Below are 19,008 nucleotides of genomic sequence, written 5' to 3' on the forward strand. Positions count from 1 at the left end.
TGGTAGCTTGGAAAGCATACTTGGTCAACATGATTATATGCATTTGCATGTAAAGAGAAAGAAGATTTCCCTGCGTGCTTCCATCTTAATTTTAATCATGTTGTTATCAATGAAGGGAAAGTTAAAATGCTTACAGCACAAAGTGTGATTTTTTGATCATAGCATATTAAACTGTTGTTTCTAAAGAGTGTTAGAGTATAAATTTGCAAACCTCCTATTGCAGATTGCTTGGCTTGGCCTTTAAAGACTGGGATTGGTCATTTGATGATGTTGATGGTGGTGATGATGATGGCGATGTTTTTGATTTCTGAAGAAGTAAATGGGTAAATCAAAAAATGAGAAATGAGTTGTTTTAGTATTTCCAAGTAGTGCATGTGGTTTGCACTTTGGGTTTTCATTATTTTTGACCAGTTTGAAATTTTATTAAGTTGTTTTTGACAGTACTTATTTGAAAAGTAGTTTTCAGACAAGTTTCTAACTGAAATTTCCATGTTAAGTATAAAAGTGAAATGCTATGTTCAGATTCTTTATTGGCTATATATTTTCAATGCAGTTGGAATTGTAATTTTTTATCTTAGGAATGAAACATGTAGAAATAACAAATGGAGCTAATTCTGTTACTTTCTGTTCATTCCAAAGAAGCCATATGCAGAGAAGTAAAATTTACAGTGTTTTCAAGTTCCTACAACTGTATTAGTTTGTGAACATAGCATGGGATTCCTTTCTCCCTCCACCCCTCTCTCCTTCCCTCCTCTTTCCTTCTTTCTAACTTGCAAGAATTGAAACCATAAAAACTTCGTAAGTCTAATAAATGCTGTGAACTAGCTGTTTCTGATTTGGCTTTTTTTGTGATGTGAAATGTTTACTTTTTGAAAGTTTAATGTTACTCTTGCTGAGGAATGCTAATGGTATGCTGTGAAAGCTCTTGTGCTTTTAGAAAATGTGGTTTGGTTAATAGCGGCTAACAGGTTTGAATGAAAATTGAAACAGGTTTGAATGAAAATTGAAACTCGTGCGTTAAACCTTTTATATGGAATGAATTTAAAAGAAGTAATGTCTATCTTAACCTAAGCAACATGTTGTAAAATACATACTTAAATCACACATTATTGGGATCTGTTTATAACCAGGATTTACAGAGTAATTTTTACATATATTTACTATAACATGTTTGTTCCCATTTCATAGATGTAAAAAATGTGGCATAGGGTCAAACAGTCAAGTAGAACCTGGTCCATAAGTGCACTCTTCTTTCAGCTACATGAGGCAGCTAACAGTTAAACCCCAAGTCAAACTTGACATTCACTTGAATTATTCAGTGACATATTGTCTCACCCTAATATTCAGTTAACCATATTAAAACTTGTGTGTCATGTTTGTGGCCAGTGTGAGAAAATATGAGGAAGAATATAATTGCATGTACCTAAAAATAAGAAAAGTAATACAGTAAGTATGTTTTATGCATGATTCAGGTGTTAAAAGTATAGTAGTTGGAAGACTATATAGTTTGATGTAAATGGAATGCCTTTTCAAAGAACTGATAACAATCTCTTAAATTATTTCACTGTATCAACTAACTTTACTTTCCTTTTCTTTCCAGCTAACTGCCTTCTATGAATGCAGTCATTATTCAAGGTGATCATATTCTTACAGTTGAAACAAGACTGAAATATGATGGCCCAAAATTTATTAAAAAGCTATATTTTCCTGAGAGACCGATACACACATATATGTTCCCTTTATTCCTGCAATATAAATTCTAAATGTTGGATAGATTTTTCTGGGCTCCTTTGGAGCAACAAGTTGAACCAACAGTGATTGGTTAATAGAGTAAGAATATCATGTGCAACTCTTCCAAACTTGTTCCATAAAGCTCTCTTAGCATCGCTCACACTACATTGAATAAAAGGATTGAGAAGAGTTAAAGAAACCATCTTTTCAGCTTCAGCAGAGAGATTTCACCAGCACATTTGCCAGAAGAATCTGGGAATGGATTCCACTACAGTGATATAGACTGCATCTTTAAGAAGTGACCATTATACTGTGTGTGTGTGTGTGTGTGTGTGTGTATGTATGTATGTATATATACACATGCGCGCGCGCACACACACACACACACACATCTATATAGTACTGTAATACTGCAAGAGGGTTTTTTTTAACTTCCCACTTTATTTTTTTATAAACATTAATCAGATATCATTACTTACTGCAGTTGCAACTATGCATTTGTATAAAGCCATAATGCTGGAGTTTATATCACTCATTTGTGTGTACCTGATGGGAACTGCATGTTCATGTTTATGCAATTACTGTAACAAGTTTGAAGTTAATTATATCAGTTTCCTAATGCTTCATAATAGGCAACTTTACCCATTTTGAATGCCTTAATTTAATTTTTTTCAAAATCTCCACCCTTTTCTGTATTAAAAAAAAAAAAAAAGAACAAGTGTTTACCAGCGCTTAGGATGCAAATTTGCTTTGCAGAAGAAAAATAGTGCACTATTTTTACACATAATAGTTATCAATGTCAGCTTATTTTGATTGTATAAGAGAATTTTTTTTTAAGTATTGGTGATAGAAACAGTAATGGATAGTATTGGAACTAATATATCTTTTATGTATATCTATTATTCATCCAACCCTTTTTACAGACCTCAGTATTAGTGTGTGACTATGAAATGTTTTCTTTTAATTTCCTGGCTACCCTAGGTATGTTTTTATTTCTGATAAAGATATTTGTGACTATTTTTACATTTTCACACTCAAGTTTCAAAAATTATCTCAAATACAAAGAAAACTAAGACATACTGTAGATATATTTTAAATATTTAAATGTGATTCCTTAAACACACAACTGTGTATGGCAATATTTCAGTATTGGGTTAAGAAAACTGGTGACTAGGAAGAAGTTGCCTCAAAGGCACTTAACTTTATTTTTATTTTTTTAAATGCTGTTAAAGTTAACAGTTTATGCAGGACTATTCCTGCTTTATTTCTCATTATCCCAGAAAAGTGTATGTTTTATACTGCTACAGTGTACATCAGTAAGAATCGAGTTAAAAAAAATTACGTAGTCTTTTATCAGTCTTTCTTTATATACATACACATACACAGAATTTGGTGTGATATTGAAATACATCATCTAATATTTCTATGAAGGAAGTAGACATTTTTCATTGATTCCTTCTGGGGTCAGTGTAGGGTGTTTAAAGAGTTAGATCCCCAGTTATAGATACTATTGTGGAAATTGAAGAGTGGCCTTTGGCTACTGATGTATTGAAACTGAATCTTGTTATTACATTATCCAGGCTGCACTCTTTCATGCTGTCTGTGCTAAAACTAGATATGCATGCCATTTCCCTTGCAGGTATGTTCTGGTTTGGGGGCACAGCTCTTTCTTTTTTTTTTTTTTTTTTTAAGTAAGATTAAAAAATGAAAAATATATAAAATTTATATAGAATAAATATTTCCATTCATTAGACTTGTTAAAAGGAGACTGAATTAATATTTTATATAAAGATTTTGTTACACTATGGGAGGCTCTATCATATTATTCTGAATTGGAGAGTATATATATATATATATTTTTAATAAACTTTATTAAGGTGAAATAATTTGAAGTTTATACATGAGTAATTGAAATATTTGAGTAAAAATGGCAAAAGTTTAAATTTTGAATGCTGTATATATTAAAGAATATGGAGAATCATGGTGTGATGCAACTATATGAGGAAAATTAATGTGAAGTTTTTTTGGGGGGAAAAAGATATCCTAAGGAGCGAAAAAAATCTCTCCATGAAGATTCTTCACATTATATGGTTTGACATAAGGATTTATAAGGTTGTTTGTTCAACTAATGGAAATGTGCTTAATAAAAAATTCTGACCTTGGGTAAGAATTTGCTTTATACCCTGTTGCTGGTTTCATGTACATACATGAGTGCATACACCCATCCAAATGCTCTCTTCCCAACACTCATTAAATATATGACATTGACTTGGTTTAACAGCCTGATTTTGTGCCAGCTTCTCTTTTTCTTGAGGCTCCAAAACTTCCAAGATAAATTTAAGACCAAAAGTTGCTTATTTTGTCACACCTTGATTTCTCCTAGAGCCATAAATACCTCCTTTTGAGAACTAAGAAGTAGTGAATACTGGGATTTTCTTAGTTGGATTTTTTTACTTTTATGGGAATAGTGAGACAAAGTAGAAGGAACACTGATGCCAGGATTACTGTTGAGGATTACTGTATAGCACATTTTTGAAAAGTATTAATTAAACAAATGCTATCTAGAAGCAACATTTAAAAAAATCTGAAAGTTTAAAATGCTCTGGAGCTAACTAAAGGATAAGTATACCAATAAATCTAAAATAAAGGTTAGTGTTTTTTAAACTATGCTAGAGTTAACACCATTCTGGCTCTGAAGGAGCTCCTTTATCCCAGTTTATGTGCAGATCCTCAAGAAGAAATACTCTAGGTTGCCAAACCACAATTTAAGAAGTTATGCTGCTGCTGTTAATCTATTCTTACAGGATTTGGGTGGTAAAATAGAGAAACTTGGACACTATATTACCTTATTGAAACATACTTTAAATAACATGTTTTAAAAATCCGATGATAGCAAGTCACTTCTGAGTTTCTCGGTCTCTGTTGACACTGCTACTGACTCACCGCTCCTCCCCTGGGATAAGATGTCAGTTTCCCTATATTGTGAAGATACCATAGCTGGTTTGTAAAGCACTTTGAAGATAAGCACTGTGTGACAGTGCTGAATATTACGCTTGGGGGGCCTCTCCTTGATTTCCTCCCCCATAATAGTTTTGTTTGGAATTGTAATAAGTTATGAACTGCATGGTTTAAATAATCATAAATATTGGATCAGCTGTCCCCTTGAACAAAAATGATACCCCTGATATTTTTTAATTTTGTTGCATCTTTGTAGTAATGTAATTGTATTTTATGCCTGCTTTTTATATTAAAAAATTAAATAAAAGAAATTAAGACATAAGCATTTTCATACTTTTCCTGTGAAATAGTCCTGGAATGCTGCAACCTTCTAAAATCTACCCCCCAAAATTACCTGCCCTGAAAGATGGGTATAGCAAAGAAGTCTGAACTAAGGTTACCGACTTGGGTATCTTCAGCCCTATCACTTAATCCATGGAGAATACAAAATCGAATTTCAACTAGGCGTTTGTGTCTGATTTCATGTCGGTAGTTTAAGGGGCATGCAAACTTGAGAATCTCATTTGAGTGTGGAAAAGAGGCAGGGAGCCTGTTCTCTTAGGAATACTGTGCTGACAGGTGGTTTTCTAGAAAGCACTTTTTTGGGTCTTTTCTAGGATACTTGCTAACCATCTGATCTGGCACAGGCTATGTATGCAGTCTGGGCTTCAGTGTTTTCATCTGTAACATGGAGATTGTTCACTTACAGGGTTGTTGCGGGATTAAGTATGATGATGTGTGTAGAATATCAGGTAGCTCTAATGTTTGTTCCTTTCCCTCCCAAAGGGGAGAAATGGAGAACTCTTCACCTAGGATAGTATATTTTCTTTAAGGAGTTGCTTTAAGCATTGATAAAGTATATCTAAATAAAATATGTTGGACTAAAAATCACATAATTTATACTAATGGTCAGATTATAACTGCATATGAGAAAAGACTCATTTGGATTTTCTTAAATGATAACTATGATTTTTTAAACTACAGAGTGATTTATTATTTACTTTTAGATGCCACGTTTCTCTTCCTGCTGGTCCCAAGCAGTAGTTCTAAAAGGATTAACCACAGTTTATATTTTTTAAAACTGCACTTTACATAACCTAAACCTAATCACATTTAAACAACTGAGTTTTAAGACTCAGAAGAGTTCAAAATAAAGTTTATTTTACATAGGAAACAAACATTTTCTAGTAAGCATCATTTACTTACTGCATATAATAGAATGATGTCATTCAATTATTAGGGGAAAGAGTTCTTAAAATGTTAAGAGTTGATAAGCTTTTACAGGAAAACACAGTGTACAGTAATCTTAGCATCATGTTCAGAGTATGATACTATAGTGAGAATAAAATCCATAAGAACTTGGTAGACCCCAGCAATACCCTGCACTGCATATACTTCCAATAGGCAAAACCTGGTCGAGGTCAGGTGTATTTTGTACCAGATTCCAGTAATGGTGTTGTGTAGGTGTGATCCTTTTAAAGACGGCAGCATTGTGCTTGAATCAAAGTATATTGGGATTGCCTCTTCATGAGTAGAGACTGCAGGTACCTTTTGTTATGAAGTACTTGAAGACACAGTATGAAGTTACTGTGGATTACTTTGGTATATGAATTCAAGCCAGTTAAATTTTTGCTTGCCTTCGTATCCTTGCTGTAACCTAAGGAGGTATTATACAGTAATATGATACAATAAGGCCATCCTGTTATGTCTATATTACAATTAAACATTAGTCCCAGAAAGTGAACTCTGGTAATTTACTACAATTCCACTTGAGCAAAATCCCACTCCATTCATGTTTGTGTTGTGGAGAGGATTTATTTTTTAAAAGATTGTGAAAGCTAAGAAGTAGATGTAGTTAGCTCTTCGGAGGGAACTTAATCATGACTTTAAGAATAAGGGTCAACGCTGTCTCCTCAAAATGGGCTTCTTGGGAGGCTTCCATCAATCAGCAGCCTTCTCAGAACTGCAGATGTCTGAGCCCTACCTTAACCTAATGAAGTGGGGACAGGGATTTTAAAAATCGATGTTTTTAAACAAGCGTTTAAGCGGGCTCTTCCAAGTCTAAAATACCTTTGGCACGGTTGGCTAAATTTATAAAAGACCTGGTTTAGCAATGAGCTTTTTTTCCCTCTGGTACAGTTATTCAAAATCCACTCTGCATGTGGGAATAATATATCCATCATTCAGACTTCACGTCGGTCTTCTGGTAGTGAAGTATTGTAGCTGCTACCCATGTATTTAAGGCCAGCATGATCACAAAACGTATGAGAACTGAAATCAGTCAAAAAGAAGAAGTATGTGTTAAAAAATACTGTTTTCACATAAAACAAAATCACCTTCTCTAAGGAGAAGCCCACCCCCCGCCCCCCAAATGAAACAGAACTATGGATCACGTGGACTTGTGAACAACTTTGGTTCCAAATATTTCTGGAAAAGTGATCTTCCTATCATGACTACCTTTGGTCACTTGGCCTGATTTCATGAATAATTTCATCCTAAATGCTTAATTTGGAGGAATCTGACTCTGGTTGGTGAATATTACAACTTTTTAAAACCCCATTACTCATTTTCTAAGTCTTGAGGGTGATGGTGTCTCAGAACATTCCATGTTAATTAAGCAAAGGTGGTACACCGCACTCAGTTAAGGTAATTGTGAAAAACTAGCCCAAACGTCAAAGCATGTTTTATATTGAGGTAACCATGAAAATGTGGCTTTGTTAAAAAGAGAAAAATAACCTTAGTGACTTGACAAACACTCTCCTGATAAATAAGGTTTATGAGATTTAACGTTATCTTTGGGGTTGTAAAACACTTTTAAGATAGCTAAACTGTTGTAAAAGATTATTCTCAGATCTATTGATCACTTTCAGGAACAGCTGTCCCCTTAGATACAGAACAAATCACAGTTAACATGAGGTTTGTTTTGTTGCTTAATTATGGTTCGACTCTCCTTTCCAAGCAGAGAATTCTTGAAGTCCTGTAGGGAAGACTCGGGTCTCTTTTCCCTTCCCCACTTGACCCAAGTTTATGCTTTGGCCAGAACACTTTTACTCCTTCTCTCAGAGCTGATGGAAAGTATTTGAACCAAAGATAAAAGCCTCCGGGAAGGGACTAGCAAATGCACCCTGCTGTTCCGTAGCGATGTTTCTCAGACAATGATTAGCTTATTTAAAAGGTCTACACGCCAGGGACATATTTCTAGTCTCCATAGAATGGGTGACACCACCTGTTTTAATCATTTTCCAAAACTGTATATGCTTAATTTGGGAGTTGAAAACTCAACCTAAGGAATTAATGAAATTCTCTTTAGGTTAACCCAGGTATATTTTATTTCCTCCTCCATCACAGTATTCCTTTAAAAATAACAGAACAAGAACATGGAGTCGAATGATTACGTCACTGCCTTTCCTGCCGCCTGTGGGCAATTCTCGGAGGCTCTGGACCATCTGGCCACTACCACCTCCTTCCCTCGCATTAGACTCCCCCCCATGCTCTCCCGCCAGCCCCACTGGTGCTCCCTCCATCCTCTTTGCTCATGACCTCCACACGTGCTGCTCCTGGTAGCAGTCTCTTCCCTCCTCCCGATCTCTCTCTTCAAATTAATCTCCCCGGCTCCTCCCTCCAACTAGGTCAGGTTCCCATGTTCGGTGCTCATCCTGTCCTACTCTTTCAAAAAATGTTTCACAGTATTTTTCAATAGTTAATTGTGTGGTGACTTCACTGTTCATTTCCACTGCTGGTGTGGAAGCTTCACGAAGATAGGAATCTACTATCTTGTGCATATTCTACCCCAGGTGCAGCAAGTAGATGCTTAATACTGTACATGGTGACTGACGAGGACCAAGCGTGTATTGTCGCTGGCCTCCAGTGGGGCCAACTGGCTCCGTTAAACCCTAAGACAGTTTACAAGTGAAGGAGGCACAGCTGGCATCAAATTCAAAAAGCAAGTGGGCAGAAAAATATTTTGCTTACTTGTCAGATCACTGGTGGTCATTAAAGTTGTCATTATTCTTGCTGTAAAAGCAAAATTTCAGCAATAAATATCAACTTCTCAGACATTCTGGTATTCAGCTAATATCTTTCCCTTTTAAATGCAGGAATTTATGCTAACTGTCCTTGAAAGATCTGGGTAGAAGAGAACCCTGGATGGAGAAAATGGGCCTTTAAGATATAGACGAAACATGAAGAAGTATAATTCAAATATCTAAAACTAGTAAATCTAATTAATGTAATAGCTCTGAACTTTTAAAATGTTCCTACCTAAATATAGCATGTATTCATTTTAGGTAGTTCCTGCAAGAATCCAAATGAGCAGTGGAAATTCTAAAGTTGAGACCAAGCACTATGGCTCCAGAAAAACTCCACTGCTGCAAATTATATTCATTCGCAAAAGCCAATGTATGATTCTCGTCTCTCGAATCTGTTACATCATAAACATTCACATTTTGAAAACAAGCTAGTGGATTCAATATAACCAAACTCATGATGCTTTTCAAACAACAAGAGAGGACTGTTAATATTAGGCCAGATTTTTGGAGAAAAGTGCTTTCACTTTTTTTTAGCAACTGGCAGAAAATGGAGAGTGGTGTGCATTGAATCAGCCTTGTAAATATGGATACACTGGGAGGGTCTATCTGAATAGTTACTTGCAAAGGATTTAAGCTCAAGGGTCTATGACACAACGCACTCCTCTGGGTAGACACCCCACACTGACAAAGCACACCCCACCAATTAGAGGCTTGTTCTTACCCGCACAGGTATATGAAGCAAGGCTCCACGTGGCGGCACTCACGGCTCCCGAGTCCCTGCTTTTCCACAGGTACTGGAGCTGTGCAAACTTACTGGCTGCACTGATGAAAGTACATAAATTCTGTTTGAAGATAAAACAGGAGAAAGTTAGGAGTTCCTTACTTTCACCAGAAACTAGATACTGAAAGAGCACCAGATACTTAAAGCATTCTTTTTTTTTCCTGGCTGCGTCGTGTGGCTTGCGGAAAAGTGCTGAGTCCTAACCACTGGACCACCAGGGAATTCCCGGAAATCGCTTCTGAAGCCAAATTCTCATGTCAAGTAATAACCAACTTGTACAAGGACAAAACCCAAGTTTCGTGATAAAGAATGGACGCAGCAGTGGGACATTTATGTATAACCCACCAATTCCACTGCTTAGTGAGCAACTGATGGGCAGCAGGTAGTTGGAAGCTGAGAGTAGGAAAGAATCTGCAGTGGCTACAAAGGCTTATCTGTCCCCACCTGCCAATAACAAATAGCTGTATAGATATTATGGTGTTTTTAGAGCCTGGGGGGAACCATGCTGCTTTGCACTGACAGACTCAGAAACTCAAAGCAGCAAGCTGGAGCGCATGGGCTCTGGGTTTCTGGCTGTTCTGATGAGCCACGTGGTGAGGCTCCTGCCCTCTGCTCCCCAGCAAGGTAAGAGTATAGCACCCTCCACCCTAAGCCGGGCCCAGGCTGCCGTTCACCAGGCTTTACATCAGCTGAAACACCCCATCAACTGGTTTCCCGTCTTTAGAATCATGAAGTGGTCTTGTTTGGGGGCATAACCAAGGCCTGCACACCCTTAATGATACACATGCAAATGCAGGTTGTTAGGTTTTCCCATAACACAGAGTCTACTAGAGAACAGGACGGGAAAGGTGAAGGGTGCTCAGACTGTTGCGCCGGTCTTTTTTTTTTTTTTTTTTTTTGCGGTACGCGGGCCTCTCACTGCTGTGGCCTCTCCCGTTGTGGAGCACAGGCTCCGGACGCGCAGGCTCAGCGGCCATGGCTCACGGGCCCAGCCGCTCCGCGGCATGTGGGATCTTCCCGGACCGGGGCACGAACCATTGTCCCCTGCATCGGCAGGCGGACTCTCAACCACTGCGCCACCAGGGAAGCCCACGCCAGCCATTTTTAAGTACTTTAATCAAATCTTTGTGAATGAACTAAGAGGAGGTGATTTATCAATTTATCTAACCATGAAAGTACAATGTAGGACTTCTGTGGAAACCATCTGTCGGTCCGAATTGGGACTCGCTCTTGAAAGCCATAGAACTGTAAACCTTCTATAACTTGGGTTTTTCATGAATTCAAACAGCTTCCCTCCCCTACAGGATCCTAGGGTTTGCTGCCCCGCGGGAGCTCTGAAACCCAAGCTCTTTCTCCTCTCTGGGGCTCCAGGACCCTCAAGCCAGCCACCCTGTCCCGAGGCCCCAGTGGCTGCTGTCGAGTTGGCACCCAGGAAACACGTGTTGTGGACAGTCCCTGCTTGACAAGGGAAAAAGCAACTACAGTTTATGAACGGTTAGAGCATCACCGTGTGGTCAGAATAGAGCATTCGCTGAGAAGGGAACAGAAGAAACAGAAAAACCCGAAGCCTTTGGACCTGATTCCTGACGAGCCTATAGCAGCATATTCCCGGAATGATGTTCCTGGGGGTGAAGGAACATCACCCCCCAAACAACCAGACCTGCACCCACGTGACCACAGTGGCAGCTCCGAAGAGCCTAGAGGTGACCTATTTGTAGGGCGGCCAGATTTAGCAAACATACAGGACTCCCAGTTAAATTTGAATTTCAAATCAACGACAAATAATTTTTTAGCACAAGTTTGTCCCATGTAGTATTTGGGACATAATTATAGTAAAAAATTATTCGTTGTCAGTGTGGTAACCGTACTGATCTGCCTTCCCTATGTCACAAGGCTGAGAGCCGAGTCCCCTTTCCGACTAGATGTCAGAGGGAGAATGGGTGGAAGTTCAGGAGTCTGGGTGTGGCAGGCAGTGACCACCGACTAGTTCTGCTTCTTTTCCCATTGGGTGGAAAAGTTCACGTCAGCCACCATTTGGTCAAAGGCTTCCTGACCCACGGCCAGAATCCTATTCTCACAGCAGGGAATTTTTGGCCCTTAACCAAGCAAGGAAAAAGAGTATAGGGCTTACCCTTTTCCAAGGAAGAAAAAAAAAAGTGCGGGGGAGAAGTTAGAAAAATAATGAGTACGTGGCCCATATGTAATTATTTACCTGATAATAACCTGAAACTCTTTAATTTATGCTCAGTTCTTCATTCTACTACTACCTACCCAATCCCAATCCAGTTCTCTAGGGCCCCAAAAAAAGGGAAGTAAAAAAATTGTGCCGTACATTTAAGTGAGAATAATGTTCTTAATATTTGGATAGCACTGGGCTTTCATCCCACCATCCTTTGGTACAGCTGAAAAATGAGCAGGTTGAACATTTGATCTATAAAGTTTTTTGCAGGGCAGGTGGTGTGGAGAGAAGAGGTAGACAGACTGCTGTGAACACACTTTCTTCTCCATGGGCGATTTACTCACCATGGCCAGATCTATGATCCACTTCTGCAGGGTGAGGATGAACCAAGCAGACACACAGCTTACCATGTGCTAAGGGACACAGCAGTGGCTTGGCCGGCAGCTCCACTCCCCTCCCAACCCCGTGCGTGTGGAAACAAACCGAGACCAGAGAGGTTACACACCTAAGCTAAGTGTGGAACTGGGAACAGCTCTGCTAGACCTCGTCAGATTTGGAAAAGACAAAAATGATCCAAGTGAACACCTTCTAGGAGCTCAAAAGCACAGAAGCAGATTCTGGAAGAAAATTACAAAGAACCTTGTGTTCTCGGACCGATCCTAGGGCTGGGAACGTCCCTGATGATTTTAACTGCCAGTTTAACTCCTGACCATGCAGACCTCTCCAACGTAATGTCAACAGTGAAGCACTTAGGTTCAAATGATAAAGCAGGTGTCTTCTGCAAAACTGGCGTCACGTGAAGCTGTTTACTGATTTCCTCTTTCCCACTAACTCCAGTGTAAAAATGACACGGCTGGGGTGAGCGATGCTAGGAGATGGGAGGAATGATACCAGCTTTTCATCAAGCTCATTGATGCTGCAGGAAGACAGCCCGGCTAGAGAAGCAGAAGCAAACACAGGGAGGTGGTGGCCAGGCCAGGGAGGGGACGGCCAGGAGCCTCTGCTGTGAGCTTGGGCAAGTCATTTTCCTTCTCTGGGCCTTGGTTTGCTTATCTGCAAAATTGACTTAACATTCCTTGCCCTATCTACCTTCTCATGGCTTTGTGGCACATCGTAGGGACCCAACAGGCAGCTGTGATTATAATTAATAACATTATTTAAATGAAGAGATTGAAATAGACAATGCCCTGTGCTCAAAGTCAGTAGAACTAGGTACTAGTCAACACCAGAAAGGCAGCCTGCATCTAGGTGGATGGAATCTTGCTTTTTGAACACTCTCTAATTCAAGTCTTAAACTAATGTTGCCCAATTTTGTACCACTGCACCTCATTCCATTCATTCCAACTATACATTTTACAAAACTTCAGCAGTAGTAGCAGCAATTGAGATCCTAGAGATGACTCATTTGTAGGGTGGCCAGATTGAGCAAATAAAAATACAGGACACCAAGTTAAATTTGAATTTCAGGTCAACAACAAATACTTTTTTAGCACAAGTATGTCCTGTGTAATATCTGGGACATACTATTACTTTAAAAAAAAATGCATCGTTAATATGGCTGCCCTGCTTATCGGCTCTCTGTAAGTCACAACTGGCAGAAGGAGGTCATAAAACATCTTGCTGATACTACAGAGTTGCCATCAGTACCCAAGTTTTCTAATCTATAGCCTCACCATTTGCACAAAGATAAGCTGTTGCATTTTATTTAAAAAGTAAATCACACAATGCTTTTCATTTCTTCAAAGTACTCTGTTTTCAAAAACCTTTAACCAGCTGGGGCTGGCCTTGAAGTGTTGAGGGGCAGTAGAGCCACACGATCCCTCTTTTTTGCAGAGGGAAACTGAGTCAGGGGGCTTACAACTCCATTGAACAGCAGAGGGTCAGGACTCAGTCCGCACCCAGCTTCCCTCTGCAGACGGGCTTTTAGCACGAGAGCCACCACGACCCTGCCGCCTCCTCAGCTTGTCCTGCGCTTCTGGTATTTTCGTTCCGGAAACAACCCTAAAAGGTAGGCATTATGATCCGTCTTCACAGACGGCTTAGAGGCCAGTGCCCAAGGCCACTCCGATGGCAGTGGTACTGGGAGTTCCCACCACTCCACGCCCACCTCCTCACATACTCAGTGCCTGGCCGTCCCCTCCCTCTTTCCTCCACCCTGAAGACATATAAATAAACAGCTCAGATCATTTCACAGATGTGGCAGGATTAACTGACTGCCATGTAAAAGGCTTTCTTGGCCTTTGAAGGAGAGTGAAGTTCAACAAGAGAATAAAAGAGTTTTTATAAGGAGAGTGAAGAGGGAAGGCTGGCCCTCGTTCACAGAAGACGCTGGGTGATGTGAGCAGGGACAGGTCTGTGTGACTGACCAGAATCCACGGAGACCTTCCTAATGTCTTGACTTTCACTTTGAACCAGCCATCAGGAGCCCAGACCCACCAACAGGCAGTAAGAAGCCAAGACGACCACGTGTGTTAGCGGCAGCGTGTTACACGCCAGACATGCTCGTTACGTGGGGACGTTTGGGGGCAAGGAAGAAATATCTCCCTTCCCCTAAAGAATACATTTGGACAATGTCGCTCTTAGCAGGAGTGCTTCTGCAGCTCAGCAGTGAGGTACTAAGTCTACCTGGTGGGTCAGGGCACCATGGGGCTCCCTGGTCTCAGAGGGGTGGCCCCTGGGCAGGGACTGTTCTAGAGCATCTCTAGGCTGTGGAGATATTTGCTCAAGTGGAATCTTGCATTGGGGATTTTTTTTTTTTTTAGTTACACCAAAAGAATACATATCTGGTAAAGGACCCTGCTTAATAACATCCTGTTAGCAAGGAACACCCCCAGTTCCATCTCGGATTCTCAGATGCTGAAAGGATACAGGACGATGTATGGTGCTGCCTGTTTCACATCCCCCTTGAAATGGAAGACACACAGCAGGAGGATGAGATCTGGAAAAGAAAGGCTCCGAGTGAGAAGAAGGAGGGGCCCCGAGGGCCGAGGCTGGGTGCAGGGGGGTCGCTTACCTTGTGCGACGAGGATGGGGTACTCCAGGTAGGTTAGCAGTGGGTACTCGTAGTAACATTGGTACCGGAGAAAGACCAGGAACCTGGGGAGAGGGAGGGTGCATCTGAGCTCGGACCAACCTGACCCACAGCTGGGAGGCCTGAACGCCACCCAGGAGCACAGGTTCATTTGCAAAACCCTAGAACTGGTGGCGGGAGTCTGCAAATGTCAAGGAGGGAGGTACAGGATAAGAAGGATGAAATATCAATTTTTAATCATCTCCCCGATTTCTGAAGCTGGGCACTGGTGTCTGTCAGTTACAGACAAATTTTATGAATTTTACAGAACCACTGACCAGGATGAGGAGAGACAGGGCTTTCTGGACCCGGGCCTGCCTGTCTCTAAGGCTGGGCTCTTTCGAGGCCCCAGGCAGATCCCTCAGAAGGTCGCACCCAAGAAGCCGCACAGGCCGAGAAAGATATCTGAGGGGGGCTGAGAGCCATCCCTGGGTGGGGTTCCTGGGCAGGGCTTCTAAGTGACTGAGCACGTAGGGCCCAGCAGCGAGCTGGGGAGGCCATGTTTCGAAGACGAAGGACATCCCTAGATGAGTCTGGTGGCCTCCCAGAGTGCTGCCCAGGCTGGCGGTGGGGACAGAAGGGACAACTCTTCAGTTCCTCAAGAAAATTCGAGCACTGGAGAGGCTTCGGCTTGGAGGGGTGGGAGACACAGACCCCAGAGTCCCATTCCTCTCAGAAGAAGAGGCCCCAGCTTCCTGCCTCCCCAGCTCACACCCTGGCCAGCCGACTCCCTCAGAACCTAAACGCCCTCACTGTCCCCTCAGGGCCTGTCTCCATCCCCGCACTCGGGCTGTGAGGACCCCTCAGGCCCCCTGCTCCCCCAGGGTGAGCCAGAACCTCCACAGACCACGTGGACTTAATGGCTCACACCTTCCAAGCCAGGACGTGGTGTTAACAAAGCCCCATGCCCTCACCCAGGCGGCGCTCTGGGTGACCCCAGCCAGCGCTTGCCCCTCCACCGCCTGCTGAGCCGCCCTCCCGAGGCTGCCAGGCCTGGTCCCTGCTGAGTGTGGAGCCGTGAGTGGAGCGCAGGCTCCAGGGCTAGGGTGCTGGGCTCACAATCCCCGTCTGTTACTTACCTCTGGGGCCTCAGCTTCCGCATCTGTGAAATGGGGACAACATGCTCTGTATCTGCACACACGGATGCTTTAAGCATGTTACCTAAGGTCATGTCTTCTGCCTCTTTCTCTGGCCTCACTCCTTCCAGTCCAGCCTCCAGGCTTCTGATCACAAGCCCCCTGCCTGGAGGGCCCCTTTCTCTACATGGCTACCTCCTCTCCTGCCTGAGGACACCAAGGTGGCTACCCTCCTGGGGTACAGATCAGGGCCTCCCCCGCCCCAAATGGGGAACTTCTCCTCCCAGTAATTATCTGTTTTCCTCAGAGAACTGGGGTGGCTCTGAGGCAGGATGTGCTTCCCCAAGGGGCCTGTGGCTCAAACACATCCTACGGTTGGCCCCTCAGATGGGGGTGTCCCGGGTGGGACCCCGCAGGTCCAAGGGTGGCCCCTCACCCCTTGTGCCCTGGAGGTCTCCTGTTTCTCCCTCTCTCCCCCTTGCCTTCCTTCTGGCCCAGGAAACCGGGATCCACTGCCCCTCCGAGGACTGCTTCCGCTGAGGACCGGCCCTCAGAACCGCCGGAGGGTAACTGGGGTCCCCGGGCTGGCGAGCAGCAGAGGGGAGGGGGCCCGGCCTCGCAGGGAGCTAGACTGCTGGGTTCACGTCTTCCCCACCAAGTCTCACAACTCTGCTTTTCACCGTTCAGGTCTTTATTATTATTATTACTTTGCTTATTTAAAAGGGTACTTTTAAATTGTTTTTAAATTGAGGTATATTTGACATACAAGATTATATTAGTTTCAGGTGTACAACATAATGTTTCAATATTTGTACATATTGTGAACTGATCACCACAAAAAGTCTAGTTAACATCCGTCACGTTCAGCGTTTTAAATACTGGATCAGGGCACCCATCCCCGATTCTGATAGAAAAACCGGCCCTTGGAGCAGTCTCGGCTCCCGCTTTTCAAGCGCCAGTTAAAGCCCAAGTCCAGGTCAAGTCCTCCTCTCCCTCCAAAAAGCTCTCCGTTCTCTGACACCCCGCGCCCCCCCGCACCCAAAGGTGTAACTTTTTTTTTTTTTTTTTTGCGGTTCGCGGGCCTCTCACTGTTGTGGCCTCTCCCGCTGCGGAGCACAGGCTCCGGACGCGCAGGCTCAGCCGCTATGGTTCACGGGCCCAGCCGCTCCTCGGCATGTGGGATCTTCCCGGACCGGGGCACGAACCCGTGTCCCCTGCAACGGCAGGCGGACTCTCAACCACTGCGCCACCAGGGAAGCCCCAAAAGTGTAACTTTTAAAAGCCAGAGGGTCCAACCTCTCATTTTACAAGCGAGGAAACCGAGACCCACGAACGGAGGCGGGGATGGTGGGGGGTGGCTTTAGGGAGGATGCAGATGAGAGAGCCTCGACGTGCAAGCGGCCTTGCTCAAAGCTGGATGGTTAGTTTTGTCACTAATGGGCGGAGTGATGATTTCCTTGAGTGTCTGTTTTCTCATCTGTAAAATGGGCGTGCGCCGTCTTTCGTTACCGCGCAAGGCTGGGGGGGGGAACAAATTCGGAGGGGAAGTGGGAGGCCCGCGCTTTCGGCTCCGCTTCCCCCGCCCCGACTGTATTAGAGTCGAGGGTCTCCCGGGCTCCCGTCGGCTCCAGATCGCCCCGGCCTTACCCAGCCAGCTCCAGAAGTAGGCTCGGGAGGCTGATGCCCCGCGCGCTGCGCGCCCCCAGCACGGCGAAGATCTGCGGCAGCTTGAGCGTCGCGCACACGCCCAGCACGCTCCAGTTGCAGAACCACAGCAGCCGCGTCTCCATGGCGCCGGCGAGGCTGGGACTCCGAGACTCAGAGGATCCGGCCGCCGCGCGAAGGGGAGCCGCTCAGCACTCGGCCGCAGGGTTCGCCCGGTCCTTCCGCCTTCCCTTGTCCCCTCTCCGGGCCGCTCAGTCGGGGTCCGCCCCTCCGCCCCGATCCCCGCCCAGAACCCCGCCCAGGGCCCCTTCTCCCGCCCTTTTGTCTGCGCGGCGCCCGTCTTGCCCCGAAGCCTCCCCAGGTCCGCCCCGTCCCCGCAGTCGCTCCGCCCCTCCCCGCTAGCCCGGCCCATCCCCGGGAGCGCTCCGCCTGGAGCCGCCCCTCTCGGGTCCAGACGGCCGGAGTCCGCTCCTCTTCCCTCCCAGTCGTCTGTCCCCCACCTCGCCCTGACCCCTCCCCAGGCCCTCTCCCTCCGCCCCGGGGTCCGCCTCTTGCCCAAGGGGCAGGTCAACGCTGGCCTTTGCGTGATCTGACCGCTGCTGATTCACTTTTCCGTGTTAAACCAACTCGTGCAGTTCTGAGCCTGCGGGCGACGTCTCTCGCTTTCCCACGGGTTGGATGGGCAGAAATTGAACGGCAGGAGGGCAAAGGGGCACCCCTCACGGGGGAATGGGCCATTTTGTTGGGATTTTTCACTCCTGAAAAGTGTTTTCCTTTGTTTTTCTCACTAAGCATTTCAGAGGTAAAAACTTAAAACGACCCAACTTAGTTTCCGTGCGTCCTCCTCGATTTACATACGGAGAAACAGCCCTTGCGGGGCCGCGCTTTCCTCCAGCCGAGAGTGGGGACGTGTCCTCCCCAAGGGCAGGAGGCGTCCTTCCTGAGGGCTTGGTCCTTAACCCTGAACACTCCCCTCCAGAGACTTGCACTTGAGAGTGAATTTTTTTCTTAAGGAGGTAAAAATAGATTTCTATTGACAAAAGAAGGTAACTTAGACTGAGGGGCTGGGGGTGCATTTTCAGGCTCAAAATGGTATAGGTACTGAGTCAAGGTTACAACGAAACAGAAAAGTCACAAAAATACAATGCCAGAAACCACTGTAAAGAAAAACATGCTGCCTGCTCTTCCAGTTCTGTAGGATCAAGCCCATTAGCCACTGCACTTGCCCACCACCAGTGTGCCCTGAGGGGAATTCAGGGTGGAGAAAACCAGGAAGCATTCTCTGCGTTGGATTTACTGACCTTTTAGCTAGTTAAGATGCATATTTAAGGAAAAACGTCTAATGACCCCAGATTCTTGCATCTTCTTGTACAGAGAAAAGCCCTAAAATCATTAACTTGAGATGTCTGTTCTTTGTGCTTAGCAGTAACCTTTTGATGCTTGACTACATGTTTTTCCCAGCAAAAAGTTCATATATATCC

General features: G+C 43.8%; 2 protein-coding genes across 2 annotated transcripts in view; one reads left to right on the forward strand and one right to left on the reverse strand.

The window, feature by feature from the left end:
• Window positions 1-6,068, forward strand: part of ROCK2 (Rho associated coiled-coil containing protein kinase 2) — a 135,595-nt gene extending 129,527 nt beyond the window's left edge. The window contains exon 34 of the mRNA XM_089923440.1: window positions 224-6,068. Within this exon, the coding sequence (XP_089779566.1) occupies window positions 224-311 (88 nt within the window). The 3' untranslated portion in view covers window positions 312-6,068. The remainder of the gene's footprint in view (window positions 1-223) is intronic.
• SLC66A3 (solute carrier family 66 member 3) lies at window positions 5,868-17,754 on the reverse strand. The gene is made up of 7 exons (XM_022554151.3): window positions 17,510-17,754; window positions 14,730-14,812; window positions 14,585-14,654; window positions 12,061-12,118; window positions 9,478-9,598; window positions 8,701-8,742; window positions 5,868-6,999 (listed from the first exon to the last, which is right to left on the reverse strand). Exons 1-7 carry the CDS (start codon window positions 17,650-17,652, stop codon window positions 6,908-6,910), a joined length of 609 nt encoding a protein of 202 aa, XP_022409859.1. The 5' UTR covers window positions 17,653-17,754; the 3' UTR covers window positions 5,868-6,907.
• Window positions 17,755-19,008: the final 1,254 nt, after the last annotated feature.

Source organism: Delphinapterus leucas, chromosome 13 (genome assembly GCF_059928025.1).
Source record: "Delphinapterus leucas isolate spDelLeu-1000000601 "Yukka" chromosome 13, BTC_Dleu_Yukka2, whole genome shotgun sequence".
Taxonomy (NCBI): domain Eukaryota; kingdom Metazoa; phylum Chordata; class Mammalia; order Artiodactyla; family Monodontidae; genus Delphinapterus; species Delphinapterus leucas.

Coding starts and splice junctions, on each gene's coding strand:
- SLC66A3 (XM_022554151.3), bottom strand. CDS start 17,652: ATGGAGACGCGGCTGCTGTGGTTCTGCAACTGGAGCGTGCTGGGCGTG. Junction 14,813..17,509: donor CTACTTCTGGAGCTGGCTGG/GTAAGGCCGGGG, acceptor CCCTCTCCCCAG/GTTCCTGGTCTTTCTCCGGT. Junction 14,655..14,729: donor CCCCATCCTCGTCGCACAAG/GTAAGCGACCCC, acceptor TTTCTTTTCCAG/ATCTCATCCTCCTGCTGTGT.